Source organism: Rhinolophus ferrumequinum, chromosome 16 (assembly GCF_004115265.2).
Source record: "Rhinolophus ferrumequinum isolate MPI-CBG mRhiFer1 chromosome 16, mRhiFer1_v1.p, whole genome shotgun sequence".
Taxonomy (NCBI): Eukaryota; Metazoa; Chordata; class Mammalia; order Chiroptera; family Rhinolophidae; genus Rhinolophus; species Rhinolophus ferrumequinum.
The window spans coordinates 28,385,576-28,413,136 of NC_046299.1; the positions used below are offsets into that span (position 1 = coordinate 28,385,576).

Here is a 27,561-nt window from a genome sequence, read left to right on the forward strand (position 1 = left end):
CGCACACCCAAACCACGAGGCTATACTGAGCTACAGCCTTACTATTTTTTTAACTAGACAAATACTGAACACCTACTTTGTGCCTAGCACTGTGGTAGGTACTTAAAAGTGAAATGGGGTAATAATAATGGGCATAAGACATAGCCTCAGTCTTCCATGATCTTCCATGCTGAGTCCAATCATTCACACACCTTTAAAAAATACAACATTACCTAGTTCAGTGTCAGAGTGAGTTGTTGCAAAGTTCAGAGACCTGTGTCATCTGGAATAGGGAAGGTTTCAGAGGCCTGCTTGATGGCAGGCTTGAGCGTAGTATGTTTTGGATCTAAGAGATGTGTACGAATAGCTTGATAATTACAGAGGTTCAGCAGGTATTTCAAAAACATTCCGGTATTCCTGTCAGGAGACTTAGTCATCAGCCAAGGATTGCTTTTAGGAAGTTGGTACATAGAGATGGCAGAGAACACGTAAATTGTTAATGTACTATATTATGGAAATGTTGCCCCAAGTCTGGACTTTGTGTAAGAGGAAGTCTTCCTTTTGTAATAACTTTTTGGAGGGTCCAGTATTCACCTCTTCTTGCCTCACTGCTGGTTGAGAGAAGAAACTGAAAGGGGTCAGAGGCAGCCATCTAGAGAGCACTTTCCCCGTAGGCTGGCTCTCACTCTGCCAAGTATAAGACTCCAGCCAGGAAAATTGTACTCTTATATTGGCATGGGAGCAGACTGGTGGAACTTTTTGTTTTATAGGTAATTTAATTTTACCAGACCAGTATGCAAGCTGATTATTTTTCAGAATGAAGCAAGGCCTGTGGGGTCCGGGCAGAGGAGTAGAGGTTGACAGAGATAGTGGAAGGGGAGAGAACAGAGGAAGGGGACGATGTAGTTAAAAAGAGTACATATGTAGTGGCAGGGGAGACCCACTTTTATTAATGAGCCTCCAGTGTCTGCAGCTATCAAGATGGGAAACCTCTGTATGGAAGCAAATGTGATTAAAAACCAATTTGATTAAAAATTCACTTTTGTCAAATCTAGACTCCATATTTACTCCCAAATAAAGAATTTATAAATAACTTTTACTTGCTAAGGATGACATGAAAAAGAGGTATTCCTTCAAGAAATAAAAGAGGTATTCTGCCCAAATAGTGTTACTTCCTACAGATTTTTCTTCAAACTTACCCTCAATTCCTTACCACCATCTTGTAATTTTATGTTTTGCAAAACCACCAATTCCAGATGAACAGATGACTGAGAGGAAGTTAATCTATTTCTTCCAGCATCACAGATCACAATGGATTCCTACTTGAATCCTTTCTTGCCAGCTGTAGATTTTTTTAAAAGTTGGCACCACCTAACAGTGACAGAATTCATGTTCCTTTCCTTTTTAGTGAAGCGATGTCATGCAGGGTGTCATGCGGGGTCTCTGCTCCCGCTCCCCACATAAGAACACAGGATATGGTGAGGCCAAAAAGGAACACCCACGGAGCCATAGGTAGGGGAGTCACACCACTGTACTCTCGCTGGCAGCTGGGTTGGAGACACAGGAAACAGGAGCCACACAATTCTCAACCCTCACTGCGCCGCTTGCAGGCTCAGCGACCATCTTCTTGCCAGCCCCCATTTTTTGCTAGCCTAGCCATGGCAGTTATATTAGTGGCCAATGGCTCACTGGTTACAGCTGATGGCCAACTAGCCACAGCTGATGGCCATTTACTACCTGAGCCAGCACCTTTCTATGTGAGGCTGAGAGCCTGGAAACTGCTTTTTGGGGCTCTGTCCCCACAAGTGACTTAAAATATTTTCCCCTCAAATCTTGCATAATAAGCCCAGCTTCCATATTTAGATTCTTTTCCACATGAACTTTAAGGATAAAGGTTGCTACACAGATTTTTAGTAGTCTGAAAAGTATGAAGTGGTAATGGGTATATTCTGGGTGGCTATTTTATATGCATTCTAAATAATAGGATGATTTCTTTCATTTGGTATACGTACTAATATAGCTGTATCATTCAGATAAGCCATAAACAAAAAGTTCATATTTTTGGCAAACACCAGATTGGTGCTGGTTAGTTTTTAATAGTAGAATAGACCCTTTATATTTTTGAGCAATGTGTCCTTCCTAAAACCCCAAAGACTCAAATACAGTAGAGTATGTCCTTTTACCTCAAAATGGAATGAACAACCAAGTTGGGTTGCAACGCAGGCACTAGGCTGGGTTCACTCACTCACTGAAAGCTAGTCTCACAATCTTAGATAAATTTTAGGTTCTGTGCTGAAGCCAAATCAACTATGTTAAAGGCTGCGGGGTGGGGTAGGGTGGAGCTTAAAAAGAGTCAAGGCCAAATGATAAACCTGGGGAGACTAGTTTTGCTTTTCATCTCATTACTCTGCAGTTTTCATTTTGACTCTAATTAGATAGCAACTCAGTTTTCAGTACATGGTAAGCGGAACCAGAGGGGAGAATTCTGATTAGTTTGTAGAAGCTTCATAAAATGATCCTGGAACACTTTTTAAAACGAGGCAGCATGTGCATTTGTTACAGAATTATCTGATTTAAAAAGAAACCTGTAGATGGTGGAGTAGATAAACATTGTGCCTGCTTCTTTCCATGAACAAATTAAAATTACAACTGAATTATAGAACAATCAACCTGGAGAACCATCTGAAATCTGCTGAACAGATGTTTTATAGCTAAGGATATGAAGAAGCCACACTGAGACTGATAGGCATGGTAGAGACGCGGAACGGGCATGCCTCACACCTGCGTGTGGTGTTGAGAATCAGAAGGGACATCCTGGCCGCAGAGGATCCCCCTGGAGGAGTGAGAGACCGCAGCCCCACACTGGCCTCCTCAGCCCAGCGTACTGGTGCCAGGAAGCAGAGCCCCCCACAACATCCAGCTGTGAAAAAACAGTGGGGATTCCAACCAGCTGGGTGGGACAGAAAGCACTGGGAAACCCAGGCATCCTCGTCCTCTTAAACGGTCCACGCACAGACTCACTCACGGGCACTTACCTTGGGCTCCAGCAGAGGGACAGTATCTCGGGGGGGTGTTGGAGACATACGGGGGGCAGACTGAGTTGTGTGGCTTTAGCAAGGACTGGAGGACAGTCGCCATTATCTCTGTGTGGGGTCCTTCCGTGCAGCCTGCAGTTGGCCGCCATTTTCCCTGTGTTGAGCCCGCCCCCTACGTTTACGGCCAAATCTGAATCTCATTGGTCTGGTGAGCTCCACTGGGGCCCTGCCCCACCCACCTCCCCCAGTGCTGGAGGCACTTTCTCGGCACAGCCAGTCCTGCCTGCATTGCACTTTTTCTTGGAAAACTCAGGGTCTACGAGCCCCATGTGGGACTGGCCTCCGTGTGCTCTGAGACTTGCTGAGTCACTCCAGGCTCAGCACTGGCACCGAACCAGAATCTACATTAACCTGGTGACCACAACTCTTCCCACTCTAGTGACTCCCTGAGACTTTGTCTCACTCAACTCGTGTACCACACAATGCTTTACCACACAATACTTTATCAGTGGCTGAACCTTACGGGAGCTGACAGGTGAGAGCTGGCCTCGGGATGTCCTGGCATTTTGCAGAGCTACCCTAGGCCTGGTACTGGTGGCGGACATCCTCGGTTTGCAGCATGGCCTCCCACGCACCTTCAGGGTTAGCACAGGTAGTGAACAACTGAAGATCACTTTGTAGCTCTTACCAGGTAGTCCCTGGCCAGTCACAGACAGTGGCTGACCTGCGTCTGCAGCAGAGCCCCTCCCAAGAGGCCCCAGAACTAACAGACTTGGAGGTTGGCTTCAGACTACAGCAGAGCACTGACCAATTAGCCCCACAAGTGGTACACCTAAAGGGCAGTCTCAACAGGCACCAGAGCCTGCTGGGGCAAATCCCATTCAGTGGGTTAAGCCCCACCCTGCACAGCAGCCTGTAAGCTGTGAACATGGCCAAACCGCACTGCCAGTCAGCCTGAAGGTCAGTCCCAACCACTGGCATGCATATAACAACCAAGGCTCAACCCTATGACGAGGGCAACACATCCCACACAAGGGACAGTTCTGGGGCACCTGGAAGAGGTGACCAGGGAAATTGTGCCACTGGGCCCCACAGGGCACCTACTACATAAGGACACCTGGCCAAGATTGGGGCACTAGCAGATCTACCTAATTCATAGGAACAGAAAGGCATCCCAAATGAGGAAACAAAGAAATACATCCCAAATGAAAGCACGGGAGAAAACTCCAGAAAAAGAACTAAACAAAATGGAGGCAAGCAACCTACCAGATAGAGTTCAAAACAATGGTTATAAGGATGCTCAAGGAACTTAGAACTTCAACAAAGAGATAGGAAACCTAAAAGGGACATAGAAACCATAAAAAAGAATGAGTCAGAAGTGAAGAATAAAATAACTGAAATGAAGAATACACTAGAAGGAATCATCAGCATACTAGATGAAGCAGAGAACTGAATAAGTGATTTAGAAGACAAGGTAGCAGAAAACACCCAATCAGCAGAACAGCAAAAAGATAAAAGAATCCGAAATAATGAGGATAATTTAAGAGACCTCTGGGACAACATCAGGTGTAACAACATTTGCATCATAGGGGTTCCAGAAGGAGGAGAGAAATTAAGGGATTGAGAATCTATTTGAAGAAATAACAACTGAAAATTTTCCCTACCTGGCGAAGGAAATAGACATACAAGTCCAGGAAGCACATAGTCCCAAACAAAATGAACCCAAAGAGGCCCACACAAAGACACATTAGAATGGCAAAGGTTAAGAGAATCCTAAAAGCAGCAAGAGAAAGGCAACCAGTATATTATAAGGGAAGCCCCATAAGATTGTCAGCTGACTTCTCAATAGAAACTTTGCAGTCCAGAAAGGATTGGCACAAAATACTCCACCGTAATGAAAAGCAAGGACCTACAACCAAAATTACTTACCCAGCAAACCTATCATTTAGAATAGTAATGCTTCCCAGACAAGAAAAAGCTAAAGGAATTCATCACCACCAAACCAGTATTACAAGGACTCTTAGAGGGACTTCTATATGAAAAAAAAGATCAAAATTATGAATAATAAAATGGCAATAGGTACATATCTATCACCAATTATTTTCAATGTAAATGGATTAAATGCTCATAGGAGGACTGAGTGGATAAGAAAACAAGACCCTTACATATGCTGCCTACAAAAGACTTCAGTTTGAAAGACACACAGAAAGTAAAAGGATGGAAAAAGATATTTCATGAAAATGGAAATGAAAAAAAAAATCTGGGGTAGCAATACTTATATCAGACAAAATAGACTTTAAAATAAAGTCTATAACAAGAGACAAAAAAGGATTCCACTTCAGGATATTTATCTGAAGAAACCCAAATGCTCCTTCAAGGGGACACATGCATCCATTTGTTCATTGCAACATTGTTTACAATGGCCAAGATGTGGAGGCAGCTTGGGTGTCTGTTGATGGATGAATGGATAGAGGAGGTGGTACATATATACAATGGAATATTATTCAGCCTTGGAAAGGAATGGGTTCTTGCCATCTGCGGCAGCATGGATGGACCTGGAGGATATTCTGCTGAGTGGAGTATGTCAGACAGAGAAAGACAGATGCAATGTGATTTTGCTTATACATGGAATGTAAAGAACAAAATAAAACAGAAACAAACTCATAGATACAGAAAACATTTTGATGATTGCCAGAAGGGAGGGGGCTTGAGGGTGTGGGTGAAAAGGGTTTAAGAAGTACAAATTGGTTACACAGTAGTCATGGGGATGTAGGGTATAGCATAAGGGATACAGTCAATAATATTGTAGTAACTATCTATGGTGTCAGGTACTAGATTTATCAGGGTGATAGATGGGAGAGGTTTGGGGACAGGGTGAAAAAGGCGAAGGGATTAAGAAGTATAAACTGATAGTTACAAAATAGTCATGGGGGTGTAAAGTGAAGCATAAGGAATATAGTCAATAATATGGTAATAACTGTATAGTGCCAGGTGGGTACTAGACTAGTCAGGGGATCACTTCTTAAATTACGTAAATGTCTACCCACTATGCTGTAACACCTGAAATTAATACAAAGTAATATTGAATGTTACTTTGTAATTGAAAAATTAAAAAAGGGGGGAAAAGGTGAAGGGGAATAAGAGGTCCAAATTTCCAGGTATAAAACAAATAAGTCATGGAGATATAATGCACAGCATAGAGAATATAGTCAATAATATTGTGATAGCTTGGTACAGTGTCCGATCGTTGCTGGACTTATCATGGTGATCACTACTTCAGGTATATAAATGTTGAATAACCATGGTATATACCTGAAACTGTTAGCTATATTTTAATAAAATCTTTAAAAAAATAAAAAGAAACCTGTAGCACAGTACATCAAATTGGAATAGCTTGAATTCTGCAGAAAAGCAAATGGTGGTTCTTATAGCATTAAAGCTTTTTGAGTCAGTAAGAACTTCCAATAACATGAAAGGTGGGTAGTATATTTTGAACACTTCTGTTTCTAGAATATGCAAAGAATTTGGGGATTGTTTTATTCTTTTTTTTTTTAATTGGTAAAAAAACTTCTCAAAGCAAAGTTTAGGATTTTTAGTGTGTTTTATAATTTGGAAAAAAAATGTCAAATTTTAATATCAATAGAAAGATAAAATTTGGATTTTACTTTAGAGGAACACATATTTCATTTTAAAAGTTATAATTTGCTCCATACCAAGAATAAGAATGCTTTACACTTAACATGATAGTTTTCCGCTGCAAAGTTTTAAAAATAATTTATATTAAGTGGTAAGTATGACTTGGATCAGTAGCTCTTCAGTGAATCAGAGGTGAAAATGAAGCTTTTTTACATGAAATTCTGGCCCATTTCAGAGCATACATTTTCTTTTTATGAGATTTGTCTTCAAATAGTGAGATAGAACCACTAATGTTTCCAATTCATAAGCAATATCAAGAAAGCTCTGTATAATAAATATATAAGTACAGTGTAAGTACAAACCTTGCAAAATAAATAAATTTAAACACCAACACAATCTACTTTTGCTTTAAAAAATGGTTAAGTTTTTTTGTTAAGATGTCACAACTCAGTAGATATTAAATTACACGTTATTCTAAATTAATTTTGTAAAAACCAAAAGTGGAATAATCTGTGAATATATAAGCAATAAACTTAAAAAAACAAAAACAAAAGACGCCAAATCATTCTATACGTAAAAAGAAATCTAAAGAAGAGTATACTATGGTACACAATATAGAAACTAAATTGCATTACTCTTTAATGAATCTTATGGGACATATTTACATTTGCAATGCCCAGAAGCTTCCAATGCTCAGCCTTAAAATGTATGACTAAACTAGCTTGCTTGTTTTCAGACCTCTGTGCCTTTTAGTCCCCGTTTTCTAAGTCAAGTCAGCAAACTATGGCCCTTGGGCTAAATTCAGCCTGCCACCTGTTTTGGTGTGGCTCCTGAATTAAGAATAGTTTTTACATTTTTAAATGATTGAGAAAAAAATCCAAAAAGGAATATTTGTGATATACGAAAATTATACGAAATTCCAATTTCAGTGTCTATAAGTAGTTCTATTGGAACCCAGCCATGCTTATTCATGTGTTATTTTCTACGGCTGCTTTTGCACTATGACAGCTGAGCTGAGTAGTTGCAACAGAGACCGTATGGCCCATAAGGCCTAAAATAGTTACTGTCTGGCCCTTTACAGTCAGTTTGCTGACACCTGTTCTAAGTCAATTATTGCAAGCTTAGCAATGGGTTTTTTTGTGTGTGTGAAATGGGAATCTCCTGGGCTTCTTTGCGTCATTCACCAGGAAAATGGTTGGTAACTAGCCCTGTGCCATTTTGCTTGTCCTCAGTGTGGGATTCACGTCATGTGTGAAGAAGGCTTCGGTTCAGAAATCATCAATTTCCAGTTTTAAGTCGAATGAAAACAAGGAAATTATATTTGTTTCCACCATGTTCGTTCTTGACTTGAACTTCTTGCCCAAAGATCACCACCTGTAAAGTTGTATACATATAGGCTTATTAATATATTGTAAATGAAGGAGCAGACACATTTACAACGCAGCAAGGGTTTAGTGTCCTTTGACCAACAGTAACCCACAGTTCTGGTGGCTGGGTTTGGTACGAGACTATTTCCTATAAACTCACAATGTTGTAACATGATGTCCCTAGGAGGTGGGATATTAGCCCATTTCTGTCTTGGAACACCATATTCTTTAGAAAGACTTTTTAAAGCACAATCAAACTGTTCCACTTCTTTTTAAAAAGGTGGAATTCTCCAACAACTATATTACTTCCAATAAAAGTAAGGTAAATAATTGTTTAGAAATTCTTAGAGTATTACAAAGGGTTAACACTTGAAACTTTAGAGGTAAAAATTTTTAGAATAAATACATGAAATATGTTACTCAAAAAGCAGTAAAAATACTAAACTTGTTTTCTTCTAGCATGTCCAGAAAGGCCTTTCCTTTTTCACAAGTGCTCTCTCTTGGATATACCATTTGTAAATTAGTTCTTAACATGGGCTGTATATTCCCATAGATGTACGCAATTTTTAAAGAGAAGCTTCCCCAAGTTTAAGCAAAGTCGAGGTCAGCTGGATGATTCTGAAAGTTTTCTTGCTACAGGAAAATTGAGTCCAAGGGCATTCGTTTAAATCACAACTATCCTCCCTACTCTCTCCTAAAATATAAGCAATTGGTAATGCTCATTATAGCAAGCATATTATTATTATTTTTATTTTTTAATTAAAGTTTATTGGGGTGACAATTGTTAGTAAAGTTACATAGATTTCAGGTGTACAATTCTGTAATACATCATCTAGGTATCACATTGTGTGTTCACCACCCAGAGTCAGTTCTCCTTCTATCACCATATATAAGCATCTTATTTTTAAGTCAGATTTCTGGTGGAGTTGTGTTCTTATGTACTTAATGTAATCTTGTAGCACAATGAGGGCTTATGTGCAGAGTATAAATTCACTATATCACGACAGAGGTTATAATACAGAGATATGTATAACATTATCACCCCTATGATTTATTTGATGCTAAATTCTTGATACAGAAAACAGTATTTTAAATTATGATCCTTTCAGCCTGACCCTCTACAATGGTGAGTCATTTTCTAAGTTAGAGGCTCAACATTGGTGCTTAGTCCGAAAGTTCATGGCTTTTGGAGAAGGCACCGGTTGTCTCAGTGACACAGGGCAGAAAAAGAAGTGAGTTTGGAACTTAAAAACATTGGGATCCCAACTGAATCCCAACAATGGAGAAAGGGTGCTGAAGCTTCTCAGGGTCTGGGCAGCCCGTAGCTTCAGCACTGTGCATATTCACTATTAGCTGATGCGATGTGGTGTGGACTGCGCCATGCAGCCTTTCTTTCTGATGAGCCTTTGCTTACAGAACCTACACCACTCTGACTGTCAAGAGTAGCTGGATGTGCAGATATTCTGGAGGAGGTGATTTCCTGTATTTGGCTTTGTCTGTTGTTTTGGCAAGAGCTTTGTAAGTGTAGTGCGGGCACCAATTAGTTTAGGAGTTTCTTCTTAAATGTAGAAACATGGGCTTAACGTATCGGGCCTTTCTTTTGGGCTGTTATACATCACAGTTGGCCCTGTGAAGAGGGATCAATGAATTATTTGAGTGTGAGCTTCTACAATTCTATGTAAGAAATTCCAGATTGAGACAGACAGATCATGACGCTCTGCTGTGTAAGCAACAGTGAACTTCCCTGTGCTGCTGGTCTCGTGTGACTTTTATTTTTTATTTTTGTCTCTTCTGCATTTTAAATCTTAGAACTACAACACAATAGGTAAAAAGGAGGCTTTCATAATCCCTTGGGTTCATTAAGAAACTAAGTGAAAAGAAGAAATCTATGTTTGGTTTCCTCACCTGCTGCTTTAAAACAATTCAGGTTCCATCTAAGTAATTTGTTTTAAGGTAGAATGAAAGTTACCCTGCATGTGAATACCAACCGGTGGGGCTGGCAACCAAAGGCCTCATTTATTGCAGTTCTGTTATTTTGCTTTCTTCTTAATCATCCTGCCCTGAATGACACATTTTTATTTTTTAAATGAGGCGGAAGGAGTTGAGGTGGGTGAGGCCGAATCAAACCTAAATCGTAATACCATAAAACTATATAAATCCAAAGGATTGAAAGCTGAAAGCAGCCCCTCAAGAGTATTTATGTGAGTTACCAATAATTAAGACAGTTCAGTATCTGATGAAATAAGGCTGATGTAGTAGCTTGGGCAAATTGGCTGTCCTCTGGGGGCCTTTGTTGAGTTATCTACAGAATAAGGAGGTCTAACGTTTAAATGCTGAAGGTACACTTATCTTCAGAGCACATTTCTTGTTTTGGCACCATGCCTACCTCCCTTAGGGGACATCGTCCATTCGGAAAAGACAAAAGATACTGCGCAAACTATGCCTTACAAAGCAGTGTAAGTTGACTTGTTTCTGAACAGTGCACTGACTTCATGTACCTGGTAAAACATGCTACCCGTGGTCACGGTCGATAGTCTATCGCGTCACTGGAGGACAAGCCTCCCACAGGTTTTTCCTCCTTGTTTTGGATGCTGTCTGAGGCCAAGACCTGAGAAGGTGATGGGACTCCTCGGGACTGTTTCGTTGACTTGGTGAACTTCTTGAATTCACTTGCAAAAGAAATGCCTTTTCTTTTGTCCTCTCGGGATGCCTGTGGAAAACAAGAACTCTCCATTGGTACTAGGATAAAGCCAAGGCAAGGCCCTCTGTTACCTGACATGATGTCAGAAAGAGCCCTTCCCTCTCCTGTCAGGATTGCTTTGGAAAGAAAGGCTGAGGGACTCCCCGCTCAGGACTGCTTAACCCCAGAGGGGAATACTTTTATTTTCCCACAGTGAAAACAAAGCCAAACATTTTTCTCACTGCTAAATTCCTTGACTCAGAAACCTTTTCCGAGATTTCATTATCTCCCACGTCTGATTACAGCGTAATTATGAATATCGAATAATTAGTGAAGAGAGAAAAACACCAAGACTTTTACCTGCACCTGCTCTTTTAGCTTCAGGATGAATTTTCCTGCACCTCTCCACTTGCTTTGGGCTTGAAACACACACTCCTGATCCAAAAGGACCCGCTGCGAGGACTTCGCGGTGGCAGACTTCTTGTTCGAAGTGTCTTTCACCACCTCTTCCAGAAGCACATAGTCGCTCGGGTTGGGGTTGCTCAGGATGCTATAGGAGTATTTGGCTTTGCACAAGGTCTGAAAGATGAATTAGGATAAACTGGATAAAGCCTCAGTGTCTCCAACACCTGCATCCATTGTAAATGAAACCTGAAAGTGGAAAACTCATCAACTTTTAGAGATGGAGCGGCTTTTTCCGATCCTGTCATCCACTCCTCATTTTACACTTGGGTGGTTGTAGCTTATCACGTAGTTTCCTACATTACCTCATGTAGCTTCACAACAGTCCGTGATTTAGGTATTATTATACCCATTCCAGACTGGGAACTGAAGCAGATGCCAGAGGATGCACAGCTGAGAAGTAATAGAATAACGACTTGAACTGGGCAGTCTGTGCACCGAGGCTCAGAGATACCAACGTCACGCAGACACTGAGGGGCCTGAATCCTGACCCTCAGACGCCTCTCTGTCCCACTTCGCTGCCGCTGCACCAGAGTCTTAGAAGTTGAAGTACATTTTAAAATGTACTCGGTTTCACTTCTCATTTAGTACAAGATTATCTCTCACTTATGTATTTGTCCACGCATCAAATGTTTAGTTAGGGCCTATTGTGTCCCAGATACTGTATTATACTTTGGAGACACAAAAGTGCACAACAGAAACATACATCTGGGCACTCTTGGAATTCAAAACCTATTACGGAGGTTAATATTAACCAAATTGCCATGCAATAATAGCCAATAGCATTTAAACAGTGCTTATGTATGAGGCATTATACAGCTCACATATATTTACTGACTTAATAATCACAACTCTGTGAGGGAAGTTCTATTATACTATCTCCATGGTGTCTGTGTGGTAACTTACCACATAGCAGCATGCTGGAGCCAGCTGGAGTGCGTTAGTGAAACCAGGGTGGGAGTATTTATACAACAGAAACTGGCAAACACTGCAAATCAGAGCTTTGTTTTTTAATTTTTAGTGTTAAAAAAAATTTTTTTTAAGAAGCCAGTTTACCAGTACACCACTAGAACTAAGGTACAGATATTAAATAACTTGCCTAAGATCTCAGAGCTTGTAAAGTAGAGCTGGGATTTCGATCTGGAGCTACTGGATCTAGTAGAGTCTGTGTTAATTAACCATTATGCCATACCACTTCTCAAGTGGGTGTTTAACAAACACAAAGCCTGACAAGGCTTCAAAGAAAGGAAATACAGTTCTCTGCAACTGTACACAGAGACGCATGCCACAGAGGAGGGGAGGGGCAGAGCAGGCCTCCTGCTTGTCCTCTGATGGACCTTGAGAGATGCTCATTAGGTATTGGCTTAGGCATTTCTGGTACCATGAAATTACTCTGCACAGCTGCCTCCTAAATGCATTATTAGTGCTGCATAGAGAGCCTGACTCAGAGCAGACACTAGGGAAGTATCTGTTGAAGGGATGAGCTACTGTGTTTCCCTGAAAATAAGACCTAGCTGGACCATCAGCTTTAATGCATCTTTTGGAGCAAAAATTAATATAAGACCAGGTATTATATTATATTATATTATATTATATTATATTATATTATATTATATTATATTATATTATACCAGGTCTTATATTAAAATAAGACCGGGTCTTATACTAATTTTTGTTCCAAAAGACGCCTTAGAGCTGATGGTCCGGCTAGGGCTTATTTTCAGGGAAACACGGTAATATTTTCCAGCCTGAAGAGGCATACTCTCCTTTCTCAGATCCCCATTGGCCTAGAACTTCATTCCTAAAATGAGCTGACATCTGATCTGTCCCACTAATTTACACTGAGGACAGGACTGAGGGGAAGGGAGGGGCTTTGACCTGCTGAATGACGTCCTGCGCGGTGCTGACGCGAGGTGCTTTGATGACTGTTCGAGGTTGTTCTGGAGAAACGTCATGCACCTGGACAAAGAAACTCTCCTCCTCCGAGCTCAGGATCACCTCTTTGTCATCCTGAACAAGGCTTTTCTCTTCTAGGTTCTATGTTATAAAAAGAACAAAAGTATGAGTAAGTGGTGAGATGATACAGAATAAGGGAAGGACAACACAACAAAAATTTGAGCCGTGTCTTGCCATTGTGACACAACTCCTTAGCTTTGTATTGAACATACTAGTTTATATCTCATAAATGATGCTAAGAGGACATACATGCCTTAGAGAAAGAAAGTTCTGCAAGTGTTTCTGCTGATGTTAACAAACCGATAAGGTCTGGCCCAGGAAAAGCCAGTAGACCTGCTTCTACTTGTAGCTGTGGAGTGTGAGTCCAGATCAATTGTAGATACATTTGTAAAATGGTACTATACCATTTGGCAAATACCGAAAGCCATATAAGAACATAGTAAATCAAATGTAAGAGAAAACACACCCATTCTCATAAGAAATGCTAGGCATCTGAAATGTGAGACTGGCATTCATAGCCAGGCTAGAAGAACAAAATCCACAGTCAAAAGGCTAAAACTATGGCTGGAAGTAAGGCACATTGGAATGGATATTGAAAAAATAATAATTATGAGAATTGGTCATCAGGTTGATTGGCTTTTGGTGAGTTGGCTTCCAGTGAATTTTACATATACAATTTTTCCTATATATATGTATAATATAGTTAGATATAGCTATAGACATATGTATCTTATTAAACATTTTCAAACATTACAGAAATATATCAATATCTTCCCACTCTCACTCTTTTTCCTTCTCTCTCTCATTCTCCATAAAAAACACTGTTAGGTTATACATCCTTCTAAACATCTGCTATGGATATACAAATGTATTTTTGTGTATGTGAATAGATATGTACAATGAAACCCTAGAATTATGTGAATTTAGATAAAATGTGATTGTCAAATGGCTCCTGTTTGTTAACCCCATTCTCAAATGAGGGTAGCGTGAGGGGCAGGATGGGGAAGGAGAGGCAAGGCAAGTAAGCACGAGGCACCCCATCTCAGGAAGCGAGGATTTGGCAGGAAGGTCCTCCGATCCCAGCATTCTGCTAGCCTCATGCCCTCAGATCAGGCCACTGCAGTGGTGTTAACCAGCCAGAAGAACCCAAGAATCATCACTGTCCTGAAAACTCCACAGCCTCGGGACCCAGAATTGTCCCCATTAATATTAAAGTCAAAATGGACAACTGCCACCAGGTGGCACCAAACTAGCCAGGACCAGAAAGGACTAGTAGCTCCCCGAGCTTCATGCCACCAGCCAAACAGACTCACCCCAATCATTTCATTAATCTTGCAGTCGTGGTCCCTACAGTTTACATGACTGAAGATTTTGGACCCCATTCATTATATTACGGGTGGGTGGGGGAGAGTTATTGTCTATTTTTATTACATAAAATGAGTTTGTACGTGACTATCTACACTGTTCTACACCTTGTTTTTTCTCCCCACTTAAAATATTGTGGTCGTCATTTCATGTCAATTCCTACAGATTTTACTGCATTGACCACAATATACTTAACCTCAGGGAGTGGGGTTGGGTGGTAATTCACACGACATAATTTGCAGGGCCCTGAAAACCAGGAAGCAAGCAAGCAAAAACCAAAAAAGGTTCTAACTGCCACATAAACTATCCTGACAGCCATGCACTTTTATTTTTAAAGGAGTTCCTTAGAACCCCACTCAGAGCTTACTTATTTTTAAGGAATTTTCAGCTGCAATGGAAGCCACAGGTAACGATCGTAACAGTAGCCATCACTTGTATAGCCCTTTACAGTTTACTAAGCATTTCCCTACGAATTGTCAACGTGTTTGGCATGAGTATCTTGACAGTCTTTTGAGTCAAGCAGGGTAGTTTCTATTACAGATTTTACACATTAGGGCACAGAGGTTTACAGGAGTCAGATGAACTCTCCAAGGTCGCTTAATATGTGGCAGAGTCATGTTTGATTTGAAATCCAGCAGGTGTCAGAGGGCATACTGACCACAGGAAGATGTGATATTTGCCAGCTTGACAGGTCACAGATAGCGGTGTGGGGACTTCTAACATATGGGCAAACTGCTTATATATCTTAGTAGTTCCACAGAGTAAAATAAATGAAAATACTTACAACCCTAATCTATCAACTATTCTAGTGTCTGCTTGCATTCAATAATTGTTGAATTCATTTATCCCACCAGTAAATCTGTACTGTGTGCCACTATGCACCGGGTAAACCTAGATACATTAAATGTGATTTGTTATCTTTTGAGATACATTTCAGTTGTTTCAAAAATCTCCTCCCAACAAAGGCATATAAAGGAGATGGCTGTATTCCACTAATCAGAAAATGCTTGTTTGCCTTCTCTGCTTATTTGTCCCCCTTTTTCTTCAGAATGTTTCTCTTCCACCAGCCCTTGTTAAACATTTAGTGCTGAGATAACTACTGCCTGTTGTCGTATACATTTTAAATTGCACGTGGACTTCCCTAACTGCCCCAGTCCTTCCAACCATATGAGAAAGGCCCACTCAACAGCCCGCTCACGTTTCCTCCTGCCCACTGCCTCCCACAGTGCTGGGCGTGGATGATCTAGGAGGATTGACACGCCAGCCTGGGCCGCAGGGGATGGTGGAAACAACACTGAGCTGGAAGCCATGAGACTCCAGTTCTTTCTACTTCTCACCCTGTTGTGATTTAACCTCTCTGAACCTCGTTTCCTTATTTTGTGGAGAATGGTTTCCATTGTATCATGAGATCATTCAAAATAGAGAGTGCTGGAGAGCTGTAAACACCGTAAATCATTATGCAACTAAATGATTCCAAGAATTCACTGAAATTGTCACTTACAGGATACGTTTTTACACATGGCAAAGACAATTAGAAATAGGAAAAAAAATGAGAGAGAAATTAAAGACAGCTTCACAAGTCCAGGTGGCCCCGTGGTATTTTTCTCAGAAAGCTGTTATTAGCACTGCCTTTTCTCTGGTTTAGCGGTTTGCATGCTTTGTAGGGAGAGAAAGCTGGGAGACAATGACATTTTTTTGCTTACATGAAGTGTCATTTTATGGTCTAAAGCAAGGCCAGGAGGGAAGGAGGCAGTGGCTCTGGGTCGCAGAGGAGATGCTGGAGTTCTGCAGAGGCCGCAGGCCATGTTCACAGTTAAGTACAGAATGAAAAAGTAACACATGTTGCTAAAAGTGGGCTCTTTATCGTCTCCACTGTGTCCCAACAAGCAAAGACCACAGGTGGGCATTTGACCAGCCATGCTCCGTTACACGCCCCAAAGGAGCAGATCCTGTGCCCACAACAGGGCCTGGCACCTATCAGGTGTTCAATAAGTATTTATTTAATCGAATTGTTGAATGGACTCAACTGCTTGGTTATTGACATATCATGAGGCATGGTTGTCAATGCTGGAGCAATAACCTTATGTTTTAAATTTACCATCATTTTTAAAAATGGCAGTTTAGTTAGTGTGCACGTATTCAGAAACAAAAAAGGGTTCCATCAACACACCCCAACAGGAGCCAACCACTCTGGAGTCGACACGAAGTCACGGGACTTGTTTCCTTCATGGGAACCATCGCGGGAATATTAGTGAACAGAATGTAATTTTGTATGAATTCTGACCAAAGCTGAGAGATTATTCTTACTTTGTGTGATGTGATGAAATGTCGAAGAAATACTGTTGTTTTACGTACACACACAGAACCTTTTATTAGCTACAATTTAACAGGCACTAACAGGAAGGCAACCAGCCCCCAAATGCAAAATGCCTACAGGCCTTGCATTACACAGTTCTGTGACGCTCACAACAACGTCTTTTCACACATACAAATAAAATACTGGACACGCAGCTGAGGACGTGTGTAAAGAATCCTTTGAGTTTTGGCTGGCTTTGTTTTATAAGGAATGATTTTTAAAATGAATTTCTGTAACTTAGAAGTAACATTCTGACTATGTGCAGAAGATTAAAATCATCTCTCCACATGTACTTAAGAAGAAGAATATAAAGCAAGTTGGAATTAGAAGAAATTCTGAATTTGAGGGAGGTAACCAGTGGGGAGGTGGTTAATGACATATGAGGCTGTTCCTGTGTAGGCTGCGCCCAGACACACTTACTTCCTGCTGGGTTTTTAAGACAATCCTGCCAACGTATCCCTCTTCTGGAAACCAGCTGCTTAAAATCTGCATGATCTCTTCTTCTGGACCAATGGGTCTCTGGAATGGTAGTTTTCTGCATTCATTCTTTTCTTTAGATATAAAATATTTTTCTTCCATCAAGAAATAGTCTGTGACTATAGGTTTGTTGTCTTGGTCAGTGGTCAGAATCTGAAGATAAAACAAAGGCAAATTTAGCACACCTCTGAGGAGTAGGCAAAAACCTTAATTCAAAACATGTCTATTTTTATGGGGTTCAGATAGCTTTGAGGTGCCATTTATAAGTGAAACCTACTCTGGAGGGTTGCATAATTCTTTTTGGAAGGTCTAAGGATTCTCTTATGTCCAAAAGGATTGTTTATGTCTACTCTGGACAGGAACACAATTTATTCATAATCCCCAGGCAGCATAACTCGTTTTCCCAGTTATATTGGAAGGCGAGCTCCTATGGAATTAACATCTTTAGGTTTTCCAAACTAGGAATTTAGCTTCTTGTAACCTTGTAACACAGGTTGAGGGCAAAGAACCTATCCAGCTTTTACCAAGATAATCTCTCAGTCATCTTCTAATCGCATTTGATCTAAGTTCCTGGGAATTCTCCCTTCAATAAACTCTTGACAGCGTTCCTAGAGGCCTGTTTTCTTTGTTGGCTACTGACCCTGGCAGTCAAACAGAGTGGTTGAGACAAGGCTTAGGAGCCAGACAGACCTGGGTCTGAGGTCTGCCTTTAATACTTACTGGCTGTGAGGTGCCGGGCAAGATGTTTAACCCTTTGGAGGTTCAGTTCCTCCTCATAAAATGGAAACAGTAAGAGTAACGAGGGGAAGCAGAGTCTGCCATCCCGAAATATGCCTTTTGGGATATTGATTATTCTAGGCTGGTTATTTTCAAGAAACAAACGACTCAGAGAGAAATTTTAACCTTCCATGTTACTGCCTAAAAGGACTTAGACGGGACGAGCTCCAGGAAGGGGGATATCATTATAGATAACTATAGGTTCATATGAACTAGGTGTGAACCGAGCCAGACCCATTTGATCACAAAGTCCTCTCTGTCTCACTGTGAAAGATGCCCCATCAAACATTTATTTACCAAACATCTGCTTTTCCATCTGCATGAGAATTGCCTTCCTGCCCTATGAAGTGTCACACCAAAACCTCCCCTTCTCTTTAGCTCAAGAGGGCATATAAGCATTAACTGCCGATCTGTCCTTGGGTCTCATATTCTTATGGACCCGCTATAGGAACATACGTAATAAATTTGGTTATTTTCTCCTGTTTATCTGTCTCATGTTAATTCGATTATTAGTCCAGCCAGAACAATTTAGAAGGTGGGAGGAAAATTCTTTATCTAGCTCCTCAGTAACTACCTCTTAATTTTCTCTTGTTTTATGATTGAGGCAGTGGTTATAAAGCATAACGGGCACATTATGAGAACTCGTAAACACCAGCCATCATTATAGTTACTCTTATGGCTGTATTCTTTCACTCCAGTTGTACGGGTTACTGACAAAAGGCTAAACTCGAAGTGGGTGACGGGAGAAGGCTGCCACCGTCTGGCCTGGATTAGGCAAACACCCTTCTCCTGAATACCTGACACTGCTGTGTGTCACTGGGAGAAAAAGCAGAATGAATTGAGGATGGTGGGGGCAGAAGATTCTCAGGAAGACTCTGCTCTCTTCACCCCAACCCTTGGTCCCTAATTGATGCTGGGCTCTGCATTCTATGGGGCAAGACAACTACGACTACAGGAATAATTTAGGACCCGCAGCTTCTAGGAGTAGGCCTGTTGGCATCTTCACCTCCCTGAGGGGCCAGTGTCCCTTCCTCCTTAGTCCTGCGTTACATCCATGTGGTGGTTCGCGTGGGGTGACAACAAAGTAATGAGCTACCTTTTATGGGTGGCCCATGGGAATGTTCTCTTGCTTCATATCTTCACATTTTATAGAGTCTCCCAAACCCCAACAGTGCTTTGTGATGGTAGACACTGAAGTTCACGGACTGATTGATTTAAAAAGCAAAAACCTTGGGAGTAGCTTCTGTCTGATAATCTTTGAAATTTGACCCGTCAGCTGTTTTCTCTAAGTTAACTATGAAATGTTGGGCAAAAGTTGGCCTGTCCATAGATACCCCCCCCCAAAGGACACCACTACTTATTCACACGTATTATACATGGCGTATCAATGGGTTTTCATCCCTCAACCATTCTACAATGCCCGTTACATTTCATCATATGCCCTAACTTCAGGGGAGCCCCACGGTCATGCCCCTTGGTCTCTGCTCCCCTTGGCCTACTCCCAACTAGAAGAAGGAACTCTGAAACGGTTAAGGACAAAATAGTTTGCAAGGATATTAGGCCACTGTGCCAAGCAAGGGTGGAGCTTCTAGTGTGAAGAGAAAAGGAATTACACATGTAGCTGCCTTGCCCTTTCGAGGAGCTGCCTTCCTCTCCGGATGCTGCTCTTTGTTCCTGTATTTCTCAGTCTTATCAGTCCTCCCACAGGGGAGTGTCCCTGCCTGCAGAAAGCCACCAAGCTCTCTGGGGGATCCAGAGCAGAAGTGGCACAGCATGAGGGGACTTAGGCCAGTTCCGCTACAGGGTTTGGGGTAACAGGGTCTCATCCTCTTGTTGTAGGCCTTCCATACCTCTTTGTATCATTAGAGGTATAGGACCTCAAAAGGCAACATCGAATGCCAGGGAAAGGGGGAAAAGGGGGCTTTTCAACATGCAAATGAAGGCCTAATGCTAGAGGGGCCAAAGATGTCTTCTTGGACTATGTGGTCCATCTTCATGCTCTAAGAATCTGATCAAACTCCTAGAATGACAAACAGCGTTCATTCAGCTTGTGTGCAAGTTCTGGCAGACTAGTAAGCTCTGCGTTCAGAGGGAAGCTGAGGCCCGTGTCTGGGTTCAGTGGGAAAGAGCACATGTGGCTGGAAAGCCACTCATTCTGGTCTTTATCCTTGTTGAGCCCAGTGTTTTCATGTGGCTGAAGAATTCTTAAAAATTCTTCTGTAAGATAGATTGTTTAGTGGAACCAAGATCCCCTCAGACCATTCGTAGGGTGGCTCGGTGCACTTACTTGTTGGAGAAGCTGCTTTGCCTTGGTGCTGCCATTTATAGAGAAAACGGTAAAGGGCTCTGGACCTGGGACCCCATGCACCGTGACTCTGTGAGTCTGCAAACATTTTCTTTCTTCTGTATTAAACATCTGTCAAGGAAGAGCACATGGTTTCCCATTCATTCTCATTCTCATGCAATTTCCCGGCTCTATTCAACACAGAAGTGCTAGTTCTTAGTATGTAGTATGTACAAGAATACGTAAACGCAAAAGCAGAGTGTCCTTTTATAACCTGACACATCTTTTTGTGGTTGAAGAAGCAATGGTGCATCTGCCTGAATAGTGTAGGGAGGATGTTTAGCAGCATACACCAAAATACTAATTTATTTTACAAAACAGTGTCTCTTTCCATCATAATGATGGGACTGACATCCAAAATGCATGTTTGTCCTTACTTATGAACTGACATTCAACAGTGTCTATTGAGTTTCACCTGTCTTTAGGGCACTGGGCTAGAATTTTGGATGGTAAGATGACAAATAACATAGTCTGGCAAGTAAAGCACTTTCCTGACATCTGTGAGCCATTCTAGCAAATTACTGAAGCTGAGGAGGGGGTTGTGGGAGTCTCTTGAATTTATAGCTCAGAAGTAGGTCAGAAGTACCAGTGACAACCTGGGACTTCTGAGTAGCAGCTGAAATGTGAGTTGTCTTCTGGGACTGAGCCCTTACCCTGTGGGATCTCATGCTAACTCCAGGTGGACAGTGTCCAAATTGAACTGAAAGGTATGACAGCCAGCTGGTGTCAGAGAGCTGGAGAAGTAACGCTGGAAAAGACACCACACATTCAGTGTCTGACGCACTGTAAGGAACAACAGTTCACTCACAGCAGCGTGGAATCCTCCGCTCTCATAGGCATTGAGGGCAGCCAACCCAGAGTCGGGCAGCAAGCCCGGCCTTGCCTTTCTGAAAGCCCCTGATTCTTGCTCTTAGGTACCAGGCAGCCCTGCTCCTGTTTCCTCTGCACACGACCGACGCAATACCTCCCTCCACTTTGGCCAAAGTGCTGCTCTCAACCTTGGCCATACCTTGAAGGGAAAAGGAGGAGAAGCAAAGAAAACAAGGTCGGGGACAGAGAGAGGAAGCTGACAAGGTGAGGGAAAGAGAAGGAGAGAAGAAAGCAGGGCTATTTGCAAGTGGCAGTGTTCATTGTGAGCATATAAGGTACCTTTCCAAGGGTTGGTAGGACTATGTTGAAGTATAAGATTGATATGACAGTGATCAGATTATTAAACATGTAAAGAGGCAATTGATGGACACCCTTTTAATTCATCTTTAAAGAGCAAGCAGAATGGAATTAACCAGTGTGGGGACAGAGTCAGGAGTGCAGTTTCCAGGCTCTCACCCTCATGTGGAAAGGTGCTCACTCGGGTAGTAAATGGCCATCAACTGTGATTGGATGGCCATCAGCTGTGGCTAGTTGGCCGTCAAGCTGTAACCAGTGAGCCACTGGCCACTAATATAACTGCCATGGCTACGCTAGCAGCAAATGGGGGCTAGCAAGAAGATGGTGGCTGAGCTAGCAAGTGAGGATTGCAGTTAGCAAGGGAGGTTGGTTGGCAGAGAAAAGTGGATCCTCCTTCCTGTGTCTCCAACCCAGCCGCCAGCGAGACTATAGTGTTATGACTCCCCTACCTATGACTCCGTGGGTGTTCCTGTTTGGCCTCACCATGTCCTGTGTTCTTACGTGGGGAGCGGGACCAGAGACCCCGCATGACACCAGTCAATTAAAGCAGTGTTGCTTGTTCAAGTACACAAACTTACTCTACTGGGTGAACACTAGTCTTAGGTTCTCGAACTTCACTGAGCATGAACCTTCCTGGGGCACGTGTTAAAACACGTGGCAATGGTGCCACTTTTTGTGGGGTTCCTCTCCTGTCCCCAAGAGCGCAGATTCTGCATCTCCCCAAGTGCCAGGGTACCTGTTCCGTATCACCAGCAGCACCTGGTGGCACAGCCCACCCCGCTTGCCTGTGATGTCTGAAGAAGCCAAGGATTTTCCGGGTCCAGCTGAAAGTTTCTAGAAGTATTGAATACTTCCTAGCAGGTTTGCTTAATTTGCCTCTTCCCCACATTGTTATTTTTGGCGCACTTCTCTGGCAGGCACTATAATGTACTTGTTAAAAGCATGGGCTTTGGCACTAGATGAACTTGGGGTTTATATCTGTGTGACCTCAGAGGTACTCCGCTCTCGCCTTGCTCACCTGTACAATGGAGATGATACTAATCGCTCTTTTGTTATCCAGAGGATTAAGTGAACTAGTGTATATGTAACACACTTACCAAGTGCCGAGTGTCAGCCATTAGCGTTATTATTTCCATTGCGAGCTAATTATCACTTTCCTGGACTGCGAGAAAGCCTACCTCCAGCATAGCAATCCCTGCCAATCTGCTGAGTGAAACAAAACTTAATTACCACAGAGGCCGGCATAGTCCTGCCTGAGGAACTTTCTTCCATCCTTCTGCTGTTGATGAATAAACTGGAGATTTCCAGGACTTCATTGTGGAGGCTTCGCAGCTGAAGGTGCCGGTACCCTGCAGTAACGCAGAATGGGGAGAAGCCTGTTAGCCGTGCACTGCAGAGCTCTGCCAGGAGGATGGCCCAGGGGGTCCAGGAACCACAGGTAGAAACAAGACCTGACGGTGGGCAGGCAGTGTCACCGGGAGAGTGCAACCCCTGGGGACAGGCTTGGGCCACTTAGTGGTAGGTAATGTGTCTCTAGACTACTAGCCTCCAGAACTGTGAGAAAATAAATTTCTGTTGTTGAAACCACCCAGTCTGTGGTACTTTGTTATGGCAGCCCGAGCTGACTAATCCAGGGACCATGTGCTACTTGCACGATGGAGACGAGAAACAGGAGAAGAACAAAAGATTGGAGACGGTCTAACGTGTTTGTGGAGGTCAGTGGTTGGCAGTTGAGTGTGGCTATGGGAGGAAGTATATACTAGAACTGTGGTATTCCAAGCAGACCAGCAGGCCAGCATCCCTGGGAGCTTGTCAGAAATGCAGAATCTCAAGCCCCATTCCAGAACTACAGCATCAGAATCTGCATTTTATTACCAAGAGCCCCAGGCGACTCCTGTGCACACCAAGGTTTGAGAGGACGAGCAGAACAGCCTGGACAGGTGTGACAAGCGGAAGTTCCGGGGGGGTCACAGCAAAGCCAACAGCTCTGGCCTCTGCTGGGGATTCTCCATCCTCCCTGCTCTGCCCCCAGCATTGACCCAGGCTTCTGACACTGAACTTCCGCCAGGTACTGATTCCAGCCTTGGTCCTCTTCCCATACCCCAACCCTCCCTCCTCTTGGTTTGCTCTCCTCACTTCAATCTCTGCTTTAAAAATGCCAGGAGTGCAGTGGGTGCTATTTGGGAAGGGATGTGAGGGAATGACAGCCAACGTCAGCAGCGCTGGGACAGGCCAGACTTCATAAGGAATGTTGTCAATACCTCAGATTTTAGGATAATGTAACAGAAAAATCTCTTTTGAGATAGGTTCAACGGTGTCCAAATTTGCATTATTTCTTCCTGCCTCTTCTTTTAACTTTTTAATGTGAAAATTTCAAACATACACAAAAGCAGAGAGAAGAGTTGGGCATCCATCACTTAGCTACAATGACTATTAACATCAGGACCATGCTCTTCTACCTCGCTTTAAAGCCTTGAGTGGAATGATTCTCTGAGCAGTGACCGCCGAGCTGTTGTTTTCCACAACTGCAAAACGAAGAAATATGAGATCTTCCAAGTGAACCCGGAACAGAAACTGTTCGTTCCACATGGGGTTCAGAGTATTTCGGTGGATGGGCTTCGTGCGGAAATGGCAGCTGTCCAGGGGCATTCCCAGGACGTCCACTTCAATACACGGGCTTCCCGTGCTGTTACTCGGGCACACGTTTTGACCAGAGACGATCTGAGGGAGGAAACAAGGATGAATGGTGCTGAAGATGAAAAAAGAAACAGACAACCTCTGCACCTTACTGCTTCCCTCCGCAAAGAAAGCCAAAGAACACTCTGGAATGGATGAGGTAAATGATTAACAAAGATGCTAATAAAATTATTGTAACCAGGTAATCATGAGACTGGAATCATGGGGAAAGCTTTTTTGTCAATAGCATTCTCCTCTCACTTTTTAACTTTAACGAAGTGTGCAACTTTCTTCAAAAACCAAGCAATTAAGATGAAATTAAGTTTCTTAAGAAGGCGAGAGAAGAGGAGACCCTATGCAAAGGTAACCACAAATCTGTTACAAGCATTCTGTTCAAAATGTTTTAGGTGTATATTTTATAACTTCAAAATCATTTTTTTTGAATAGTTTAGTTTTGGAGCAAGTCACAGGGAATGTTAAAAATTAATTCATAGCCTTCTGTAAACTGATGAAACTACTCGAGTCTAGCTAAAATGGTCAATAGAAGAGGGGTTACTGCCCCACCCTGAGGGAGAGAGAAAAGCAGTTGGGGTGGTAGGAAAGTCTGTGAGTGGGGTTCACTCCGGGGTTTCTGGTGTTGTGAGCAGAGGCTGCTTGGCATTCTTCCTTCAGAAGGAAAATGGACACTTTCTAACAATGGACAGAGTGATGACTTCATCCCGCTTTCCTATCACCCATCCGGTGGTCATTTTCTCTGTTCACTAAGACGGAGCAAAAGAATGGGGAAATACAGTTGAGTGATGAGCTATCAGCTGCTGTTGTTAAGGGCAGTCTGTGGAGTTTTGACATTTAGTGAATTAGGCAATAAAAGGCCTAAGGAAAGGCCCATGAATGATGAAGTTTGAACTGTAAGGGGGAAAGCAAGATATTTAATCGTAATAGTATATTGGTGACTGCTTGATCTTATAAGAACTTGTTAGAGTTTAAGATGACCTGCTCTAACCAGGAGCTCAATGTGTATGGGAGGCACTCAGAGTGACGATGAGGGCCCTGGAAGAGAGAATTACCACCTTCAGTAGGAAAGTGAAGAAGGGAGCTCATAACCTCACCTACTGGGCACTGGCAAATATAGTGCCTGTTGACAGCATACCTAAACCATAGCCCTGCTTTTAAGAGATAAATCCTTTTGGGAACTAAACCTGCACGAAAAAAACTGTGACGTGAACTTTGTAATGCCTTGAATTCAAAAGCAGTTCATATTCAGGAAGGTGCTTAAGCACCTTGCTATCTTCTGACAACAGGGGCTACACTTACAGTTAAAGAGTAAATGGCAGGTTCCATGTTGTCCAGGTCTCTTTCCAAAGGAGAAAACTTCTGATACATGGGACAGCTCTTGTCCCACAGCACTGGGGGTTTCAAAACATAACCACAGCCACCGTTGGCCTCAAACATGGCAGCATTTAAGTGTAAAGGGAGATCTGCAAAACAAATCAGTGTAGCTTGTTTCTTTGTCGCAGTGTCACTTTATAGATTTAAAGTTTAAAGGAACTTTGTATCGGTTGTCCCTAAGCTTCAGCATGAAGAAGAGATGACTATCCATTCATTCCGTAACTGACCGAGTGGCTGTATGTGCCAGGCTGTGTTAGACATCAGAGATACCGCTAATCACAAGACACAAAATCCCTGTCTTCACAGAGCGCTCTGTGTATGGGATAATCTCAGTATTCTCACTCCAACCCAGGTTTTGCCACTTAAAAACTCCTTTTGCAAATAAAAACTTACAACATCCATCAAAAAAAAAAAAAAAAAAAAAAAAAAAAAAAAAAAAAAAGAAAGCCCATCAACCAACCAAACAGAAAACATCAAAAAAAACAACCTTTGAAATACCTCATTTTATACTGAGTTTTAGAAAGGAATAGTAATGGAATTTTCTTATCCCCAAACACCAAACCATGCAGATAATCATTTGACCAATTCTTGCTTTTTCAAATATAAGATAAAATCTTAATAGTCCAAGAAAGACTGGGAGGATAGCCAGAAAAACATATCTTTCCTTGAAATCTCAATTTCAACCCATAAATTACAATACTTACCTCTTTTTTTAATCATAAATATGAAAAACAAAACACACAAAACAAAACAATATCACATGTGATTCACATCATGTTCACAATCCCCTCAAGTACAAACTCTGGGAACCCTCACAAAGGCTTCCAGTCTTTTGTGGCCAGATTTGACTTGGCACCGTTCTTTGATGAACAACTGCATTTCTGCACTGTTTCGGGCCCTTACACACTCAAATGCTCATCTGATGGCGCAAGTCTGTATGAAGTTGCCCAAATGAGCAAAAAGTTTATAAGACACACCTGATAAATGTTCCCTCTGATAGATTCCTTCCATGTGCTGAGTGAACTTTGTTACATGGACCAACATCAAAGAGACGTGTGGTAAGCACCACGGAGTAATAAGAAGTTGGCCTCCATTTGTCTCGTGTGTAACATTTTTCCACGTATATGGGGTTGGCCAGGATCGTGTGCTGGAATTCTTTGGGGAAGATGCCTTAGACATATGAAAGTTCCTTGGGCCCCGGTCTCCTTATTTATAAAACCAGTGCTCTGGACCCCATCTTTCAGGCCCCTTCCAGTCTCAATGTGACTGATTCACTGAGGCCAGTTGTTGCCTGCAGTCAGAGAAAATTCTCTTCCCAGGCCACTCTGTGACAGAGAAACAAACATGGGCTAGGGTGGCTAAGAGAGTGAAGCCGACTAGTTCACGCAGAGTTGGAAAATGTGAAATGGATATACATATTTCTAGAAATTTATAGCAGCTCACACTTAACTGTGCTCTTACTATGTACCAGGCTTCTGACCATGGGTACTTAGTGCTTTCCAATAACCCATGTGGTAGTCTCATTTTTATAGATGAGGAAACTGAGGCACAAGAAGTGAAAGAGCCCAAAGTACACAGTTGGTAAGTGATGGAGGCTAGGGTTTGAACCCAGACACCCTGACTCATAGTTCCAAGTCTTAACTACCGAGCCATATAATGTACATCTCATAGGGCTGTCATAAAGATAAGTGAGATAATGTGTGAAAGTCCCTACCCCAGCATTTGGCACACAGAAAGTCTCCAATAAACAGTAGCTATTAAATTATGATTAGTTGCCAGCACCCATTTGGGTTTGAAGTCTGATTTCATTAGCTCTGTGACTATCCTTGTAGCTTTCCAAAACTTTAATGCACTTTTTCTTAATTAACTACAATCTCATTTGGTGATCCAATATG

At 42.3% G+C, this 27,561-nt stretch overlaps 1 protein-coding gene across 3 annotated transcripts in view; it reads right to left on the reverse strand.

Moving 5' to 3' along the window:
• Positions 1-7,272: 7,272 nt before the first annotated feature.
• Positions 7,273-27,561, reverse strand: part of PLCE1 (phospholipase C epsilon 1) — a 302,602-nt gene continuing 282,313 nt past the window's right edge. For all 3 annotated transcript variants that reach the window (XM_033130698.1, XM_033130697.1, XM_033130699.1), the window contains 9 exons: positions 25,592-25,755; positions 24,061-24,322; positions 22,832-22,950; positions 20,378-20,506; positions 17,257-17,466; positions 13,038-13,196; positions 11,058-11,276; positions 10,516-10,727; positions 7,273-8,024 (listed from right to left, as the gene is read on the reverse strand). In XM_033130698.1, the coding sequence (XP_032986589.1) occupies positions 10,539-10,727; positions 11,058-11,276; positions 13,038-13,196; positions 17,257-17,466; positions 20,378-20,506; positions 22,832-22,950; positions 24,061-24,322; positions 25,592-25,755 (1,451 nt within the window). In that variant the 3' untranslated portion in view covers positions 7,273-8,024; positions 10,516-10,538. The remainder of the gene's footprint in view (positions 8,025-10,515; positions 10,728-11,057; positions 11,277-13,037; positions 13,197-17,256; positions 17,467-20,377; positions 20,507-22,831; positions 22,951-24,060; positions 24,323-25,591; positions 25,756-27,561) is intronic.